Genomic DNA, 21,173 nt, shown 5'->3' on the forward strand with positions numbered 1-21,173 from the left:
TAATTCAGTGGCTGCCTTGGAATTTCATGAACCGACCCCTTATTTGTTCTAGACAGCATTTAATATTAAAAATCAAAACTATATGAACAGTCCATCGCTGCTGCTCTGGGGAGGTTGACAAATGGCCTGGGACAATGACTGCTACCTGCAGACTGTACAGTACAATAAAGCTGCTACCAGACAGCTTTGAGGGACTCCTGGCACCAGCAGGTGGCACTAGGGCTCTATTTCGACAGTTCGTTTGAGTACGACCGATCTAAACGTGTAAAAATATAAGCGGTTTCCCAAATACCTGGCTATGTGGACATAGACTGTGACTGACGTTGTTTGTATTTATTTCACCTTAGCCAAACAGGTTTGAAAACAAGAGATAGTAGTCGTGAACATACACATAATAAACTTTATGGTATAAAACAAGTAGAAACAGCTCAAACAATCATTTGATTGAGTTTTGCAAAAGCCCAGCATACAAACAAAGCATACAGCATGGGATACATGTACTCCCAAAATTACCCAGCAATGCAACATGGTAAAAGCTCTCAACTATTTTAACCATACAGAAATGTTAGCAGCATTGCTCTCAGCATAAATGCAGGTTACAGCATGGTACAAAATGCACACTGTGCAAGTAAAGATATATTTTAACCAAACTGCAGGGTGACAGTATGGATAAAGGTTTTCATACCACTCACATGTATCCAATGCATAGGATGAAACAAATATTCAACAAATGCCTCGCACTGCAGCACAGGGCATACGTGTCTGGCAATGGTACTTATCAAGCATTTGGATATAGCTTAGCAATTTGAAAAACCTACAGTACATTAGGCATGGCAAGTCATACAACAAAAAGTTGCTAAATGTTGCACATGTATGTGTCTGAAATAGCCCCACTTAGATAGCATATTGTTTTGGCTGCTTCTTCAGGCTCATTGATTTTTCAGTTTGGGAAATAACATGAGTGGCTCTGTTGTTGAGAAGTCGGCATTCATGAAGAACATCTGTGGAAACAATTGTATGGTTTTACTGCTGTTCAGTTAACATGCAACAGTTTTCTGCCAGAATATGCTGTCTTACCATTAAACTGTTTGTAGGCTTCATCAATAATGGCATTGGTTGATCGCTTGATGTCCCAATAAGTATCATCCACCCAAGGTTTGCATTCAGTGTGTTCGACAAGCTGTCCATTCTTGTATAATCCAGCTTAACAGTTACAGAAAGATAAAATCAGTGGATTAGCTGTAGCATACTTTGACAGGAAAGCTTTGTTCTTATGATATCCTAGTTATGCCAATTTAGGATTGTGTGTGTCAGTTAAAATCTAAAAGTTAAAAAGCATGACGTAATAGCACGGTAGTTAGCAAATTTACCTTTGATGGTGTCATCAATATCTTTGCATAGTTGGTACAAATCACTCCCACGGCCAACAACTCTTTCACCTGCGAATCAATCAAATCTTTAAAACACAGATCACTGACTTCAGTAATTGAAACAATGTTTTTTTTCCTAACAGCCTGTCTAAAGGAAAAATATACTTCAGTAAATAAAATGGCTAATAAAATGGCTAAAGGTAGGACAAGCTCGAAACTAAAGTCAGGTCTAAGTAGGAATTTCAGTGCTGTGCTTTTGGATTAGTGTCGCACAAAAAGAAAGACGTTCAATCTTACCATCCAGCACCTTGATGTTGGGAAACATTTCAAGAATTATGTTTCTGTATGATGGGTTCCTGCAAACTGATACACATGGGAAAAATTGTTATAAAGCAACTTTCATAAGGTTAGTTAACAATTTTCTTTCAATGGAGTGATTCAAACACATTCCAGAAAACTTACTTGGATTGGTGTAATTGTACGTGTTATCCTTGAAGCGAATATTTTCTAGTTTTTTCAGAGACTGAAGGCAGTGAAGGTTTTCAATGCTGTGAAGAACCAAACACATAAATACTTATTCAAAATTATTAATACCAAACTTTTTATACTGTGTGAAAAACCACAAGTAGCAAGCAGTACAATTTAACTATTTGTGCACTTAATAATTCATATTCTGCAGTTACATTCTGTCATTCTTAGTTGTGTAGAGTGAAAAATTAGAGATTAAAAGGTGGTACCTGGAAAGGATGTTACCAGCCACATTTAAGTTCTGTAAACTCTCACAACTGCGCAGGGGCTCTACAATTTCCAAAGCAACATTAAATAATTAAAAAATGTCGTTATTCTAATCACAGAAACCGCTTTAATAAGGAAAAGTACAAGCATGAATTATGAATTTCTTAAACTCAAAATCTCACCTATATTGGAAATCCTGTTGGCGGACAAATTGAGGACAGACAGAAGCCGAAGGGATGCTAGAGGAGTTAAATTAGAGACACTATTTCCAGAGAGGTCCAGTCTCTCTAAATTCATACACTCTCCAATGCATCCAAGATCGTGTATTCCTGCAAGAGAAACACAACCATAATAGCCAAAACTACAGTTATGGTCACAGGTCAAATAGAAATATATTGAACTTGTCTCACCAAGACCTCTCAATTTGAGAAACAGAATTGACTCCAAATCAAACTCTCCCGTTCGTGACTTGAGCAGCACCGCTGTTATCTTCTCTACGTCTGCATCTGAAAGAGATAGCAAAATAAGACTGCAGCATAACAAAGCACATCCACTTTTTCACTCTTAAGCAACACAGACACATACTCCTTATTTGTGAGTCAGCAGCTGCAAAAGAACAAATGCTGGAAGCAATGTGTCTCTTCTTGTTACACCGTAGAAATCAAATTAACCGTGCAATAATCTGTAAATAGGAAATACCAATTCAAGCAGACCGTGAATTTTAATATCTGGCAGCAGCACACTGAGCTTTTCCTCAGCCATCTCCAGCAGACAGGGTCAGACACAGGATGATGATGTGCTGTTCTGTGCGTGGTCTGTGACGGTGCTCGCCAGCTGCATGCATGAGTAACAACTGAGGAAGTTATATTTGGTTTTATTTCCTAGGGCAGCATCAGTCCCTAACTCTTACCCCACATGAATACTCTTCCATGAGCCTGCACAAATTAAATACTGATACCCTTGGGGACAGCAGCGTCTCTGAAAGGGCAAATTCATCAGGTTTATTACAAATAATGACGCTGGGTCTGAATTTTCTGATTTAATGTTATTATAGGACCCTTGAAACGTTGATTCAAGGATTATTTAGTAAATTATGTACTTTAAATGCACATTAGACAAGGGGAGGAGGGCAGGGTGCTACAACACCACTTTCACAAGGGGGAACGGAAATGGAGAGGGAAAGCCAGCACAGTTTTGCATTTTGTTTACACTTTCAGAAATTAAGTCGATAGTGTTATGCTTAGCTTGACAGCTAGCCACAGGTATATTGTTAGCTAATGTATGGAGCAACCTGCAGTTCGTGATGTTGCGGCGACTGATTTTATGAGGATGATTCAGTTGAATGGAAGTGGGGTGGGTTATTCTGAAAAATGGTAATTACTCGTCCCCCGTCCTCTGATGATGGCACACGTAAAATGTTGTGTAACGAAGGATACGTTGTTAGCTACAGCTTAGCTTAAGCCGCGGCAAGCTAGCACAAGCCCCTAACGATGGCTAGCTCAGCTACGTAGCAACAAGCTATCCAATACAACTTACCTTGCTCTTTATCTCGCTTAGAGTCCATCGTAAACAACTTTTGCTAATCAGAAAGATATCTATCGCAATAGAAAGCGAGGTTATTAACCTACTAATGGAAAGGCAAAGAGGGTGGTTTTTTAATGGGAGTGTGAAATTGGCATCTGTCCTGGGGTGTAGTCAGGACACGCAAGCTGTACTGCTGTGCTGCTACAGCACGCAGGTGGATGAGACGGACTTCGGTTTCTGCAGTCCAGCGTAAAAAAGAGGGAGGAAACAAACAGTGTCCAGGGGGTGGTGAGGGAGGAACCTGCAAATAATATGCTTCACGTAATGTTATGTCGCTTATGTGCAACAGGTTCACATAAAAGTTTTATTCTTCTAGATGGTGAAAATAATTCACAGTACAAAACTGTTGTGGTTCGTGATGGAGCATGCAAACAGTTAAGTCCTTTAGGGATAAAACAACCCACAAGAATACGCATCTGACCGCATCTGGCACATGGAGAGTAAAAACAGTGCCAGAATTAACTGTTACACGGTTTTCTCAAGGGCTTCACATTACAAGTCATCTAGTCTATGCATACAAATATTAATTTAAAAAAAAAAAACACTTTAGCCTGTGATAATGGAAGCCCTTGCTGCAGGTCAAAAAGGTAAAAAAAAAAAAAAAAGTAAATCATAACAATGTGACAGTATCTTATAATTGTGACCTAGCATATAATTGTTTTGACTAAGTGTCACATTATCATGAGATAGTCTTATAACCATGACTTTGTATTTTGTAGGCTTATTATTCTTTTTTTTTAATCTGTCGTAATAGGCTTCTATAGATGATACTGTTGACTTCAATTTTTTTAAATCATTTTGAAGGGTATAAAAATATATGACTGAGAGTTACAGAGAAAATTTGTCATCTTTATCACCAGTATGTTTTCATTCACAATTATTTATTTATCTGAGGTTCATTTGGGTTGTCTCTCCTCCGGTGAACATCAGGGTGCCTCAGCAGGAGGAGCAGATCAGTTTGCATTTATTCCTCCGCTGGCTCCGACACAAGAAACTGCTGGCCTGCTTGTCGTTTTTCGCTTTTTGTCTTTCTAAGAATATCACATTTTGCCACTATGGCGGACCTCTACAGTAAGGACGACCAGAGAGACCGTGTGTGAGAGAGTTTGATGCCTCCTGTGCGGGGACTGTTGTCTCCGAGGACCTACTAAATGCTTTTCATTAAGGAAAGGCTTCGGACGTTCAGTGTTGTGAATGTGTTCGAGCGACCAATGGTTTAATTAAGATGGGAAATAAACAAACCATTTTTACTGACGAACAACTTGATGCTTACCAGGTACGTATGCATGCACGTGTCTACCTGCAGCTCTTTCATAACAGTCAACTTTAAAGATAAAGGGTTTATTTTATGTTAGAAAATACACACAATCCTAAGGGGGTATAAGTGCTCGAATATATCAATCATTTTTTTATTAATATCCCATCTACATCATCATGCATTGCTATCATTATTTTCCTGATTACTCTATATTGATCTTACAGTTGGAGCCTCGTGTATTTTATATGAAATATAAAAAGAAAAAAGACTATTTTGTTTAAGTTAGGAGATAAAACAATACACTTCTTAACATTTTTCTCCAAAATTAATGGTAAATGGGAGACAACTATCTACTCTCTAATTACACTGTGGTTGGTTATGTGTGACTTAAAAACTAAGATAACCATCCTGACAGGTAAAACCAGCTGATTTGAACTGGAGGATCACCACCATCTGAGCAGACCTGACTCATTTTCTTCCCTGTAACATTAGTCCATCCTTTTCCTGTAAAGAAATGTGTCTCCATGTGCACAGGTTTACCATGTGATTCAGTGTGGACTTAATAATTGATGCCAAGCCGCTGCAGTATGCTGTGAAACTCTACTCTCAGGAGACTGTTAAGTTCTCAAGAGCCTCTCTGGTTACTCCTTTTGGTCTTTAAAAGCTCTCCTAAGAAGACTGTTGTTGCTTTCTGTTTGCCTTGGTAACTTTTTCCTCTTGGGTTTATTTATTTCTCTTTTCAGGAACAAATATTTAAGATATGTCCAGTTCAACATCAGATGACAAAGACTAATTGTCTTTCCTTTTCTCTGTTGTCTTGACTTGTGGTATAATCTTAAATAATGAATTGACAACGTCTATTACAATTACTATACAATTACTTTACAAATGCTCACACAAAACTATAAGTGGCCAAGATACTGTCCTTTCCTTTGGTCTTAGGGTTGCAAGTGTTTCTCAATCACATTTTCCTCAGCAGCAAAAACTAATCAGTCATAAGTTTAAAACTTATCAGTTTTAATATGACTTCATTAATGCCAGGGGAAGTATAAACTGGTGGGCCTCCAGTAGAGCAGTTGGATGAAGTACATGCCAACACTTTCATGTCAGACAATAGCAGATCGTGTTTCCCTGCAGGTGACAACACTCACACATGTCATCGTTTAAAGGACACCAGACACCTTGACACATGTTTACAGTGAAGATTGTTAATATAACCTTAGAGGAACTGTAATAGTATCTTCTATGATTCAAAGGTGAGTCACTGGGAGTTTGAAAAGGTCTTTTTAGATAATGTTAGTTGTTGCACTTGGGACAAGTGCAAAGCTGCTAGACTCTAAAGCATATGAATATGTCCTTTGTCTGAGTTTTGACAACCTGTTGTCTTTGTCTCCTTTGCAGGACTGTACGTTTTTCACACGCAAAGAAATCTTGCGGTAAGACTTTGATCATCTGCTGGTTAACAGATATACTCCTCAATAGTTTGAAGGCATAGGCCTTAACTTTACCACACTCAAACTGCCACCAAAATACACATACTCAACTGGATAAGCATTTCACTCCCTACTCAGTGTTTGCATTGACAAATATTGTAATATGATAAATTGAATGTCATCATTTAGTGTCTACCAAATTGCCTAGTAGACCTCTTCTTCTTCTTCTTACTTTATAGTCCTATCTTAAAGGACTCCCCTTAAACGATTCGGGCCATAGTATATAGCTGTCTATGATTGAAACAAATACATTTGTTTCTAAGGTGAACATTTTCCTGTAAAGATCCAGAAGTATCTGTCCTGAACCCTTTAAAGTCATAATGACCTTTTGACTGTGGTATTGTTTTCACTTCCAACCAACAGAGTGTCACATTTCTCCCTTTCTCAGTACATGTAACCCTAATACTGAAAAAAAAAAAGATCCATCTCTTGATGATAGCATGAGGTATCATGGCTCACTAGGTAGCATCATCCCTCTTCTGGTGTCACTCACCTCCTCCTCAATGAGACATTGAGACATGATCACGTCACAACAAATGACCTCCTTTCAGTTCATGATTTACAAAGGATGCTTGAGTTTCTTTTTTTTCTCAGGAGGGGTTTTAGATGTTTGAGGGAAATACAGAAAATAGAAAAAGAAATACTTAAGAAGCTATTTGTTAATTTTTTGTGTAACAATATAAAGAAAGATTAAAATCAAAGGATTATGCGGATGTAGCAAATAGATTTAGGTTTCGTTAAGATTTGCTGCCAGTATCCTGTAGATTGAGATTAAACATTTTTTGTTGTTTTTGACTGCAATAAGGCTTTTTAGTACTCACAAATTGTGCAACTTAAAAAAAAATGTAACTGCATTGTATTGAAGAAGCAATTACCACATTTTATTAGCAGACAATTTATGTTATTCTACATGCTTGACTCATTTACTTAGTATTTCATCTGAAACAAATGGTAGTTTTCTCCTCCCTTTGTACTGTTAAACATACAGTGAGCTTTGCTTTTCTCCTCTAAAATATTCAATTAACTTCAGAGGTCTTCATTGAACTGGAAACATAATTGACTATCAGCAGAGGGCGTAATAAGACCCACACTTTATGACTGTTATAAAACACTGTTTCTGGCCCCAGTTGAAACAGTAACAGCACAGTTACGTAACATCAGTGAAACGGGTATTTTATAGATGTCATAGGGACACATGATTCACACCAGGTCAGCCTTATGTTTTGTCTTTGCATAAACACTGTGTTGCATCATTTTTGTGATTGTGACTTGAAATGAAAAATGTCATTTTCATTGTCCTGCTTGACATTATTCAATTTGCAGAAGCTGAACAGTCCAAAACACTCATAAGGGTCACTACATAAGAGATGCGTATTAATACATTCCTATGACACTCCATCATTTCGACAAGTTTATCTAATTTAATTGTGTTGAGTTTGTCCTCTGAGACGAGCGTCCCTGCTGATAAATGGCGCTGTGTCAACAGCTAATGATAGGACCAAATGAAAGTGGAGCAGTAGATAAGCGCCGCTTTTCATACAGCATCATGGTCATTTTTGACATTATTTACAATAATTAATGACATAATATTTAAGGATTGGCTAGCACAATAAAAAAGACTGACAAGCAAGATAAAAAAAGACAGAGAAGGGTTATAGAGTTTCAGAAACAACTTGATTTTTCTGGAGAAGTATCTTAGAAGAACCAGTCAACATCACCTTAAACTTAATACAACTCAAAGTTGTAGAAGCGTGTTTTCATGTTTCACTTAAGACATGTTGTTGTTTAATAAATTCAACTCTGCAAAATAGAAAGGTGTAAGGTTTTCCATCAATGTTTTTATTCATGTTCATTCTCTCAGTTGCACAGTGTATCCATAGTTACAAATAGTATATAAGTTTTCCTCCATTGTCTCTATTTAAGTAAAGCAACAGAAAAACAGGAAGTACGCTATTTGGAATATAAGGCTTTAACTTTCTTTTATTCTAGGTTGCATGGACGATACCACGAACTGGCTCCACATCTTGTACCGATGGACTACACCAATGACCCGGACTGTAAACTGCCATTAGCCTTAATAGTCAACATGCCAGAGTTAAAGGTAAAAATCCCTCTTCACATTAGAAGTCCTGTGTCCATAGATCAGTTGTTTTTACTTCCACTAATTAATTTTTAACTTGCCTTTCACATTTTTTTGGTTGTTTTGATTGTACTATAAGGACTAAAGCAAACATGGCCTCCATTGCTCATGTTCGCCAACACCTGATCAATACACTCTCTCAGAGGACAGAATTGATTTTTTAACCATCATCATCAACACTGATCTGATTGCATAACATCACATTATGTGAGCATATGAAAGTTAATGTGCCATGTAGCTCTCAGCCTCTTTGCCCTGATGCTCTCCCTCCTCTGTCTCCTTTTTAAGCCCTCCACATTTGAAAAGATTAGATTTTCTTTTTTTTCAAAAGAAAGTTGCGTGACTTCACAGCCACAATTACTTCCACTTTTCTCCTCCGGACAAAAGCACCACCCAGTTTTATGTGGAGACCTTATCCACTGAGGGCTTCGCACAGAGACTCATAATGCATTTTTACCCTGGGCATAATTGGCTCTTGCCTGTTAAACTGTCACATGATTTCAAGGTCTAAGAGGATGGCAGGAGGAAGATGAAGACTATCAATTTCAGGACAGATGAGGCTAAGACAGTAAAGAGTGAACCAATGTTCTCTGCAGCTTCATAAATACATTTCCTGGTCAGTTTTAATGAGCTGTGTTGAGTCAACTGAACTGATTCAAATTACTCTCTTTGCTGAGCTTGTGTTGAGCTCAAACATGCTAAGCATGATCAGTTGCCATAACTCGAACAGATACAGGACAAACAACTTATGGTTGAGCTCCAAAGGAGAAAATGTTTGGTTCACCACACCAGCAAAGAAAGGGAGTCATCTCTTTTCTTTTTGCATGACACCAGGTCTCAGATCAACAGGAAAAGCCCAATAGGCTTGCACCTCTGCAGCTGATGTAAAAAGGACAGAAAGCAATCCCTATGTACTTCACAGTCAAATAACACAATCAAAATAAAGTAATGAGAGAAAGATAAACCATTAGCTGTAACACTGTAAAAATAACCACTAAATGACACCAATATAAAACAGTTGTTTGGATATTTTATGAATGATAAAGTCTGCATAGAACGTCATTGCACATCTTCCTGAAATTACAGTTAACTTATCCAAGGGGCAGCATGTTCACTGGGAATAAAATGGGTCCCATAACTGGTCCCTGGAGAACACCACATGGCAAAGAACTGTTTGTAAGCTGATACTTTCAAGTAAAACAAAAACCCATTAGGTATTTCTTAATATGTGATTTTCTCATCCAAACCCTGTAGGATATATTGCAGGGAATCTTAGCTTTTGGTAAATGTGGTCCAACTCTAACAATGAACTATCCACGTTGATGTCATTTTCTCTTTATTCCTAGGAAAATCCATTTCGAAACAGGATAGTTGAGTCGTTCTCTGAGGACGGGATGGGGAATCTCAGCTTTAACGAATTTGTGGACATGTTCTCGGTCCTCAGTGAGACGGCTCCCAGAGAACTGAAGGCCATTTATGCCTTTAAAATATATGGTATTTGGTACCAAACCATCTATTCTATTACCCTTCCTAGTGATCAATTATTTGTTCTAAAATCTTGTTTTCTATAACAGATTTCAATGTGGATAACTACCTGTGTAAAGAGGACCTCGAAAAGACTCTGAATAAACTGACAAAGGAGGAGCTGACGCCTGAAGAGGTAACGCTGGTGTGTGAGAAAACCATCGAGGAGGCAGATTTGGATGGGGACAACAAACTGTCCTATGCTGACTTTGAAAATATGATAACTAGGGCTCCTGACTTTTTAAGGTAATCAAACCTGACTCATTTCTATATAATCTGTTTTAAAATGCATTTTTTTATATATCATGTCTTTGATAATTAAAAGTTGTGAAAAAATTAAAGCCATTGAGTACATGTTAGTATCCTATCACTGTGGTTCAGAAGATTTTGCACCCCTGGTCCCTGGCAGTTTTCATTACCCAGATGGCTACTTATCAATTTTTAACAGCATCACCTAAATCCTAAACATCATTATAACCAGATATTAAAATGCAAACAGCCTCACTGCTCTCTGATTCCTGCGTGATTATACTCACAGTGGCAATCAGGATGTTTACACAGATGTTGACTACTTGTATTTTATTGCTTCCATCTTATATTGTTTCTTCTGTCTCTTTTGTTTCTCCAGCACTTTCCATATACGAATCTGATTGAAAGTTTTCATTGTCAACGGTGTGGTGCACCTCAGGACTCTGTCTGCACCCTGTCCTGGCCACAGCACAGTGCTTGTTTTTCCTTCCCATGGGCGACAAAAACATGTATCAGTTCGACAGCGTAACACTGAATATGCGTGATTCTTCTTTTTACCAGCTTTGAAAGGGCTAGACCTGTAGTGGTCTCACATTGGGAGAAAAAGTTATTCCTTTTTCATACTAAGGACAATGAAGTGCAGAGTGAGCCAGGCACTGTCTTGAGGCAAACTTGAGAATACATCAAATGCTTATCTACCTACAGTATATATTACAGTCAAGTCTTCCCACCATGTCACATTAGATATTGCGTATTTATAAAGCTGAGGACAAAGCTTGATGTTAATGAAAGCACAGTGTCGGCATCAAGGGCATACAGATGTTTTATATGAGCTATATTTGTACTTACTGTGCCTGCTGTCATTTGGGGTTATTTCTGAATGGAACTGGAAAATGACAATCATTTCTTACTGTTTTCTGGTTAGAAAAAGGGCTGGATTATCTCTAGGAGCTTTCATCTTTTGCCTCAGCCATTGCTATGAGATTTTACACACAGCCATGTTTTTTGGATTAAAACGTTACAGTGCTTTATGTTCCTTCAGGTATTAATCATACTTTGAATAAATGTTTTGTTTTTCTCTTTGTGTTTTGGGTGAATTATTTAAGTGTGAGGTATGCTAACACTTAAAATGATAGAAATAAAACATGGGAGAGTTAGATTTGTTCATTACGATCCCCACTTTACCCTTATACTGCAATCCGCTCAGCAGCAATGATAAGGCAGTGCGCACAGTAAATATCAGGAAATGCCTCTTCCACTGCACAGCCCATCATATGAGCTGTAATAACTTGTTAAGCAGGATGTGATCATTAGGAGCAAGCTGCCTCAGCACTCACAGGCGTGATTACATCCTGCACACACAGTTAATCTCGTCAGGAGGGAGCTGGTACAAACGGTGGCCTCCATCATGTCGAATGAAGATTAATATGCGCTGAGCTCTTTGCTGTGGGGTACGCATTTGCATCAGGTTCATGTAGTATGGGTTTGTAATTTATTTACCAGCTTAGGTATTGTGTTGTACATACAGTTTAAGGTGGCAGCAAAAGGGAAAACGTGAATGCAGATCAACATGAAAGTAAAATGTTTTCTCTGCCTTCATGGATTCAGGTATTAAAAAGAGGAGATTCTGAGGATAATGACACCACTTTAACAGTGTGCAGTCATCAGATTATTTCAGTTATCACCACTTTTCTTTATGAGTGCCAGGTCAAACATAGAGGCTTCATTAATTACTGCTCACACAGAGAGTATCTGTTAATTATGATTACAGCAGAGACGTGACTGGTGCTCAGTGATATGGGAGCCGTAAAGCAGCCGTAACTGTAAAGAACTGGTTCTGAGGCTGAGAGACGCCAAACAGGGTGTGAAACTGTCATTGATTTCACCCCACGGCCTCCTTGTCTGGTTGAATCTGATTTAAAATTGTCCCCTCAGCATTCACAGCACAGTGACAGCAGAGGTCTGACAAAGTGCTCAGTCACAGATTGTAGGAGGAACAGGTTGTTTATCAAATTCTGTAAGTTCCAGATATTTCTCGTACAGGTAACACCAACACACACACACACACACGCACGCACGCACGCACGCACACACACACACGCACGCACGCACGCACGCACACACACACACACACACACACACACACACACACACACACACACACACACACACTATTCTCTCTTGGAGTTGGTGCGTTTCCTCCATAGCTAGTTGAGCTAGCACCTTGCTTTCTGTCTAATAGTGTTTGTGTGTTTGTGAAAAGTCTGTTGATACAGTTCTATAGTAATTATTGCGCACAAGAAAAAGTTTGCTGTAAAAGAAATTACACATTGCAATGAAGCCAGAAAGCTTAAATGAAGTATATCCTGCATTCAGTGGCCTTAGGGGTCTCAGGTTTTGTGAATTGAGCAAAGAGCTCTGCAGGGGTTGTACACTGCATGCACCACTCAATGAAAAGCATTTGTTTACCTTTTCCATTTCATCATACCTATCTTGACTGATAATGTGCAAGTAGAACTTTCTAACTTAAGAAACCTTTCGTAGAGGAAGTGAAAGGTCTTCAAATATCTACCAAGTCCCATTGCCCTCTTGGCTAACAACAAACAATTAGTAACAAAACTAAATTACATAAAAAAGAGGCAAAGAAAACTGCTAGCATCCTATTGAAACAAAGCCAAATACTTTAAAGAAGTTCCTCCTCTGACAAAGAGCATACCAAAACATTGTTTACAATTTTGGGGCAACAGCCAATCAGATCTTTGACGGGGTCACGCCTCCTACAAACTCTCCCACCTCACTTGCAGGGAGAGCACCTTATTTTACTGCTCCATCCTGCCTGTTTTTAATACAGCAGCTGTATTAATCTGCTCTCAGAGATAACCACAAAAGCATTTGCTGTATTCCTCAGTTCTTTTATATTAAAGCCACCACAGTTATTAAAAGTGAACTTAAGAGCAACCCATCACGCATGAAAGGAAACATCTTAGACTCTCTTCCCTATTGCTCTTGGAAACTGACTTTTGAAAACTTTATGCAAATACAGTTTCCTGTAAATGAAGAGCAGTACTGATGGCAGTAGAGTTAAGCATGGGTACATTTGAAAGATGAGTTGTAAACACTGTGCGGGGTTGTTTAAGATAAGATAAGTTTTTTTGTTTTATGAGAGGATGCAGATAAAATGAGGGTCACATAAAGAAGTCATTATAGCTTTATTAATGTCTCATGTTTTTTCGTTTGTACCAAATTGAGCAAACAATGTGTTTTTCATTTTGCACCTGTGCTCGAGGTCCAGAGAATGTAAGTACAACAAATATTTTAAATAAATACATAGAATAGTTATTTGAAAAGCTGTTTTTAAGTTAGCCCAAAGGCCCAGACTAGTGTTAGCGTAAAGGTCATTTTCTTCTTGCCCTGATGGAGTATCATCTTCACCATTTTCTCTTAACGTCAGGGAACAGCCATTTCCACTTGTCGTTCTGCAAGACACGAAAGGAAAATGTTTTTTTAATGATGATGCAATACATAGTAATACATTTTGTAACCCTGAATCATTAATGTACAATAATTTCAGTTAGATTACTGACCTTGAACCCCCAGGAGGAGTGGTTATTTTGGGGTCTGATGTCCTCCAGAGGCTCGTAGGTGTTGCTGCTGGGTTTCGGCTGGGCAGAGTTTTCACTGACAGGAACCAGCTTGTACGTTTTACAGTTAGGGTTCCGGCAAACCAGAGTGTTCTCAGAGACCTCAGCATACAGTGACTCATGGTGTCGCTCAAATGTCGGTGACCTCAGCTCAGACGCTGCAGTATGAGGACTACCGGGCCTGCCAGCCAGGTGATAAACGGACCTGTCACTGTCCAGCTCCAGGCTATGGCAGCTCTTTGGCCGGCTGCACAAGTCTGTCCTGTCTTGCTGTGGGTTGCAGGATCCTGCTTGTCTGGAAGGGTTTGGAGAAAGTCTTGGAGGGGTGTGTGGAGGTGTGCTCAGCCTGTATGACTGCTCAGAGAGGTCAGAGGTGTCGTCCAGGAGAGGTAAAGACCTGCTCTTGCTTTCCAGCAGGTTAACTTCAGGATGAACAGTCCTCATGTCTTTATATGCTTGTATATTGTCCTGAGAGATAGGTTGGGATCGTGGTTTCTCCCTGGGTGATTGTTTTCTGAGTTGCGCATATAAAACATTATCTTGATTGTTTAGAGGGGCGACATCAAGGTTCCTGCTCCTGCGAGGCAAAGGTGGCACCTCCTGTTTGATAAAACAAGCCAGGCCCTCCCAGTCAGCTTGGAGATACTCAAACATCTAAAAGTTCAGCTTGATTAATTCTTTAAAAAATTCTGACCTACCTCTGGTGTCCTGACAATCCTTGGTGGTCGTTTAGGCGGCAGCTCTGAGTTTAACTGTTGCTTGTTTGCATTTTTAACATTTCTGACGGGGGCTGCAGGTTTTCCTTTGGGGCTGACCTGGATGATATCATATAAACCTTCATTCTGCGTCTTCAAAAAAACAAAAACCCAGTTAGACTTTCAGTGCCTTGGATCAGTTTTTATGAAACAAAAATGTGACTGGGGTGTTGTGCCATACCTCAAAACACGAAGATGTCAGAAATTCCCCAAACGGCTGGATGGAGCTGTGCTTGTAGTACTCGATTAAATCAAAGATTGTGTCATGTCCTTCGGTGTCTCCACAGACTATGAACTGGCCTGATTCACTCTGGTTAATCACAAAATGTCGACACCGATTCTTGCCTCTGTAACAGGAAACAAAATGGTCCTTAACGCCTTGACTCTTGGGGACGCACATTAACATCAGAGCAGAAATGAGAGCAAGTTCTGACAATTTCAGGGGTGATTCAGTTAAAGCTGCTTACATTGGATATGTGGTTTACAAAAATAGTCTGCTATCAAAAGGCCTGGAAATAGTCCAGGACTATTGAGACACAGTTTTATGGGTCCTTAATACTCTCCCTGAGTTTCTGAAATAATACTTATTCGATTTGTGCTTACTCTGTAGCAGAACTTTTAAAGTGACCAAATACTCACTTATAAGACAGGATGTATCCGATGGCCTTATCACTGAGGCGGATCAGAAAGCAACCCAGCTCCTTTTCTCTGAGAATCTCCTCAGCATCTCTGTAGAAAGACAATTAATAACATAAGAACCATGTTTTTAAAATGTCTCACTCTCATCTTTAAACTCAGTTTGACATTACAGTAAAAAAAAAAGGCTGGAATTTCCAGAAGTTGTGTAATACACTTTGGAAATTACATCTCTACAAAGGAGGATCCCTTGCTTCTGTTTCCTTTCCATTAACCTGTTATTTACCAGAACCGTCCAATCACGAGTGAGTGTGTTTACAGTAAGTCTCTCAGATCAAAGGCAAGAAGGAGGATGAGTTACCAAGAAGACATGTTCTTAAGAAACAGTGAATCAACACTGTGCCAGGCACAAAAATGGTAAAAAAAACAAAACAAAAAACCATTATGATAATAATAATACTTATAAGTTCTACGGCTTAACAGGTTTAACTCAATATTTGTTTAAAGAAATACTGACTGTTACTTTCAAAGTGGTTTTACCTAAAATAGTTAGAGCTGAAGTCTCAAGCGGGTTAGATTTATTAACTTGAAAAATAAAAACCACATTGTAATAAATGTGTTAAAATTGCAGTATTTATTTTACTGTTTAGTGATAAATTTGATTTAAAACTGATTCATATCAAAACCAGAAATGAAAGTCTTAATTCATCTCTCTGAGAAAAAAGTGTTTGCTCAATATTCTTAATCCACAGTCTCATAACTTTCCTGAGTAAACTCTTACTTTCTTGTGATGAAACCCAGAAACCATGAAGGGAAAAATCCGTTGTGGACGATGAAAGGCACTTGAGTCTCTATGAACCACTTTGAAGCCAGTTCCCTGAGTCTTCCACAAGTATTTACAGGGTGTGAGTCCACTGCTGGTTCCCGTTGCTCCATCCTCTCTTGATCCTAACAGAAAGCACACAGATGTCCAGTGAAGACAGCCAGCATTTATTACCCAGAGTTTACAGTGAGGCTTTGAATGGTCTGATTTGCTTATTTTCCAGGAGGCGTCAACCTGACAGTACAAGTGGCTCTGTGCTCTCTGCATTTTAGCTTTTACAGGAAAAAGCCCCAAACTCATGTGTGCACTTGACATTTAAATATACACAGTAGATTTATTACTTTCAGTTCAATAACTTAGATGGGTTATTCATTTTGACATTTTTTATTAAAGAAATTTGATTTCATAACTTCTGAAGCTTAGTGTCATGAGTCAATGTAGATGCTCTTTTACACAGAGCTTTTGTAACATATGACGCTGAGGTAAAGGAAGCCTTTCATTTAGATGCAAACAAGTTAAATGAGTTAGTCTTCACAGCACAGAGGGATCACTTGTGGTTGTAATATCACGTACCTTAAAGCAAAATGTCAGGCAGGTCCTGAGGCAGGGTGATTTTTTGGCTCTTTGTTCCTTTGTTTTTGGCCCTGAAGAGTGACAGATCCTCTCAGATTGTGGTGCGTGTTTGTTCTGCACACAGCAACTCCTTTTAATCCCTGTAAAATATTTTAAAAAATCAATCAATAAGACTTCATTCTGAAGTTAATATAAGCTTACTAACTCTGAATTCAGTTCTGAAAGGAGAGCATACCTTTCCTGGAGATTGGCAGGCTCTGGTTTGAACCTGGAGTCATTTCAGAAATCATTCAAATGTGCCTCTCAGCCTCTTAGGGGGTCTCTTTACCTCCAAACGAAGTTCTTCTGAGGGAGTTTGACCCTACACGGGAGATATAGACACATGACATTTACGTTACACACTTTTTTTCCACCTGCTTTGGAAAGCAGCGATGCTGAAGCAACGGCAAACAGCAGAGTTCAAACAGCTCATTTGCATGAAAGAGATGGCTAAGGGCTTCTGAACAAAGCAGAGAGCTTCCTGGAGAGAAACGGAAAGTAAGCTGTACAGAAACTGTGGTCTGTGTGCGCACAAGTGCAGGAGATGTCTAACCCACAGACTGTCTGATTACTGTAGTCACTGGAGGTTAGTTGCGTCAACAACTTTGCTCTTCTCAGTAGCTGATTCTCTCTCCACATTTTTCACCAAAGGAATGGAAATATTTTGGAGATTCACAGCTCTTATACAATGTCATTATTCCCAGCCCAAACAATGATTACAAAGTCTCTCCTTGATGGATGAGAGGTTGTTGTGAATCATCATTTTTGGTTTTGGTGAGAAGTAGGAACTCCGTGTGGGGGAAAGAGAGAACCCAGAAACAGTCTGTGTCACACTGACCTAGTGGAGTCAGTAATTTCTCAGAGTTTTACAGTCAGCTGGTTGAATGTATCAGCACATAAGTGAGCAATGTGTAAAATGTCTTAAACTATATAACTTATGAAAGGAACAAAACCTTTTTGGCACTTGATGTAAATGAAAATTAGCCTTACTTTAGATGTTTAGTTTTGGTCCAAAATGAATCTCAGAGAACATCAACTGTATAAAGACATTATTTTGGTTAGACATGAAAACCATTTCATGATAAAAGCTGGCTTCAAATCGACCTGTTCCTCGTCAAAATCTAGCTTTGCTTTAGCCACCTATATTAAAACGGACCGGACTTAATGTGGTTGATATTAAAAATGTCAAAATTGAAAGAATAGGAGACATGACTGTTAACATGTGGATCTATGTTAGAAAAGTATGACTTGTTTAATTTCAGAACCATCAGTGATGTTTTTGTTCTCAGTAAAAAAAATAAAAAGGGGCAAAGCAAACGTTTATAAAAGTAGGGGTATTAAAAGATATGTGACAGTCAGCTCGAAAAAGGCATCATTAAAGCTCCTGTGAGGAACTTTAAGTCTGTGTAGATTTTAGCGCCCTCTGTGGTGCCTCTCTCCTCTTGCTGATTGAGCCTGCAGGAACTTACCTCTGAAAAATTTGGACTTTATTGTCTTTATCCAACGCACCTACCCTAGAAGTAGATGTGCGAAGATCTCTGCTGCTCCAGGGTTACAGGCATAAAAAATTTTACATTAAATAAATCTCCAGCCTTTTTGCTGATGGTGCTGATGAAAAGATTGCATCAAAGCATTTTTTTTGTTTCATAAACAGAAAAATAAATCCTTACAGCAGCTTTAGATGTTAACTGAATCAGGTATCAGATAAATAAAAAAAGGAAAACAGAAATATGACATTAGACTGGACATTGGAATATTTAACCAACCTTGAGTGTTAACTGTAAGAAGCTTCATTCATCATACCGAAAAGACTTTTTCACAGAGGTGAGTTTTTAAAGCTTTAATTAATATGAAAAAAGAAAGTGGTGACCTCCACCTTCAGATAATTTTTCCTGCTACCTCCTCCCACTCTGTCTGGTACAAAACTCAGCCTCAAGTCAACGACTGGTGCAATGTTTGACCTTTGTTCCTTTCGTTGACATTTGAGCCTACCCCCTGTATTTGAAGTGAAAATCTTTTGGTTAGATAAGATGAAGAATAATTTGAGTCAGTTCCATACAACTTTATCAAACTATTTTCTTCCTTGTGAGTCAGTTGTTCTTCAGTACTATGAACACAATTTTCAACATCATACCCTCTGGGTTAATTTTTAATGTCTTTGTGGGTAATGATGTACTTCCTTGTGGGTGTCTTAAAGGCGTTTGGGTCAAATGTCATCAACTCTTCCGTGCTTGTACATTTGTATTCATGCCTGTAAAACCCACCTGTGCAAGTGATGTGAGAACACTGGAGAGCTTCTGATCTTAGCTGCTGTCAGGTGGTTGGGTATGAAGCCAAGTTATCTGACAGTTACTAGCCATAAAGGATTGTGAGGGGGAGTGGGTCTTCAAAAGGTCACAGGCTGTTTTAATGTCATCACTACAGAATCACACCTCTTCTGTTTGCACTTTCCTTCACACCTTAGAAAGTCTGTCAACCATTTCTCTCAAAAGTGAAACAAAGGTGCAGTTTGACAGACATTTTGCGGTTTTATTGTGTTCCAATCACTAAAAAGGAAAGGAGTGTAGCATGTGCCTCAATGACCAGTTAGCTGTAACCCACATGCAGCATGTCTACTGCTACTGATCAGCCTGAAACCTGTTATATAGTTTGTACAGTTTTACAACTCCAAAGAAAGATCTGAGTCCATATGAACCCAGCTCAATAACATCTAAGTCACTAGAGCAAATCCTGAAGTGCTGCCTTTGGACCCCCCATCCCCATTTTTTTCCCCCTCCATAGTTTTTCTCACCCAAATACTGCACTTTAAGCTCCTTTGAGAAGTTTCTGTCTGGTTATTAAAAAAAGACTCCCAATGTCCCTTTATGGCTGAGAAAATATATCAAATTTACCAGCTGAAAGACTGGAAATGTCAATATCATTGCATTGGCTTGTTAAACCACATCATGATTGGCATTGTTTGGAGTGTTTGTAGTAATACCTGAATGACAAATGGGCTTTCTGGCAGCAGAGTAGAGTGTTAAAGGGGACTGGTTAAACTGAGTGGTTAAGTTGTGTGCCCCAAGTATGGAGACTTATGGTCCTTGTGGCAAGTGGACCAGGTTTGAATCCAACCTGTGGACCTCTGCAGCCACAGACTCTGTGGTATAAAGATGTTAGGAAGTCTTTTTTTTTTTTTTTTTTATATGGCGTTTTGAAGCTTATTATAGATAGGTGCCTTATTTGATTTGTTGAGCTCAAGCTAGATTTGTTCCAGTTAGGATGAGGTAACCAGTAAACCTGTCAGTCAAGTCAGCCATGCCTACACGAGCAAAATCTGAAAGTTAAGAAAATAGCATTTCAAAACTAACATGTTTATTTTTGCTGTATAAATCAGCTTCTTTGGCTTTGCATATGTGACAAAGGAGTGCAGTTATGAGATCTTCCATATCGACTTCATATGTTTAGACCAGGGGTTCCTGTGGTAGAGTTGACCCCGTCTGTAGCAAGGTTATAATAGTTAACTAAAACGAAACTATAGAAGAAAACTAAAATTTAAAATACATTGCAGTTAACTCAAACTAGTAAAAACTAGAAAAGAAAACAAAAACGATAAGTAAACTAAAACTGTATCTTGTGTTCACAAAACTAACTGAAACTAACTAAAATGATAGACAAAATTCCCTTAGTTATAGTTTTTGACAATATTAATAGCCTTTAGGATTTGAATTAATCCAACACATTTTCCCAACCAATTTTAGACAGTTTTAGGCAGTTGTCATTGCCGTACAGCACCATCATATCGGCATATAGGGACGAGCTTGTTTACTGCACTGACTGGCTGTGCGCTGTGCTGCGACGAAACGTAGTGGAGCAATGAATCAGAGCATCTGTAATAGTTTAATTGTTACAGAGTCCAAGTTTTTATTATATTTGAGTCTGCCTTTATTGTTACAGAGTCCAAGTTTTTATTTATTGAAGCTTATATTATATTAAATGTTTTTATTAATTTATGTTAATATTATTTTTATAATTAATGCTTAAATTTTTTAAGCCAAGTTTATATTATTTTCATGTGTTTAAGGCAGCAGCCAACATATCGGTATCAGCATTGACTGAGCAGTGAGCATTATGTTGGACTTGAAAATAAACAGTATGACAAAATATTTACTCTGACCTTTTTGAATCCTGCACCTGATTAATAAGGTATGAAAAAACTAAAACTAAACTAAAACTAAACTCAAACTAAGCCTTGTTGCAAAAATAAAAACTAAATCAAAACTAGAATGCCTGCTCTAAAACTAATTAAAACTAAACTGTAATCGAAAAAAAATTGTCAAAACTAACGAAAACTAAACTATAATGACAAATCCA

At 38.5% G+C, this 21,173-nt stretch overlaps 3 protein-coding genes across 3 annotated transcripts; 1 reads left to right on the top strand and 2 right to left on the bottom strand.

Moving 5' to 3' along the window:
- Nucleotides 1–9: 9 nt before the first annotated feature.
- Nucleotides 10–3,879, bottom strand: lrrc61 (leucine rich repeat containing 61). The gene is made up of 9 exons (XM_074678504.1): nt 3,642–3,879; nt 2,516–2,611; nt 2,288–2,434; nt 2,108–2,168; nt 1,833–1,918; nt 1,668–1,733; nt 1,371–1,439; nt 1,078–1,203; nt 10–1,001 (listed from the first exon to the last, which is right to left on the bottom strand). The coding sequence occupies exons 1-9, from the start codon at nt 3,667–3,669 to the stop codon at nt 895–897; spliced, it is 786 nt and encodes a 261-aa protein (XP_074534605.1). The 5' UTR covers nt 3,670–3,879; the 3' UTR covers nt 10–894.
- Nucleotides 3,880–4,453: 574 nt separating this feature from the next.
- Nucleotides 4,454–11,338, top strand: cib2 (calcium and integrin binding family member 2). The gene is made up of 6 exons (XM_074678505.1): nt 4,454–4,965; nt 6,349–6,383; nt 8,430–8,541; nt 9,927–10,074; nt 10,155–10,350; nt 10,733–11,338. The coding sequence occupies exons 1-6, from the start codon at nt 4,915–4,917 to the stop codon at nt 10,752–10,754; spliced, it is 564 nt and encodes a 187-aa protein (XP_074534606.1). The 5' UTR covers nt 4,454–4,914; the 3' UTR covers nt 10,755–11,338.
- Nucleotides 11,339–13,781: 2,443 nt separating this feature from the next.
- On the bottom strand, nt 13,782–17,170 carry LOC141796233 (uncharacterized). The gene is given in 8 exon segments (XM_074677219.1): nt 13,782–13,829; nt 13,938–14,594; nt 14,693–14,842; nt 14,931–15,096; nt 15,389–15,478; nt 16,167–16,333; nt 16,782–16,921; nt 17,017–17,170. Coding segments are annotated over 8 exon segments (1,572 nt in total).
- Between the last annotated feature and the right edge of the window lie 4,003 nt (nt 17,171–21,173).

The sequence above is a fragment of the Halichoeres trimaculatus genome, unplaced genomic scaffold (assembly GCF_033239565.1).
Source record: "Halichoeres trimaculatus isolate MK-OKI-2021-1 unplaced genomic scaffold, fHalTri1.1 fHalTri1_scaffold_10, whole genome shotgun sequence".
Taxonomy (NCBI): Eukaryota; Metazoa; Chordata; class Actinopteri; order Labriformes; family Labridae; genus Halichoeres; species Halichoeres trimaculatus.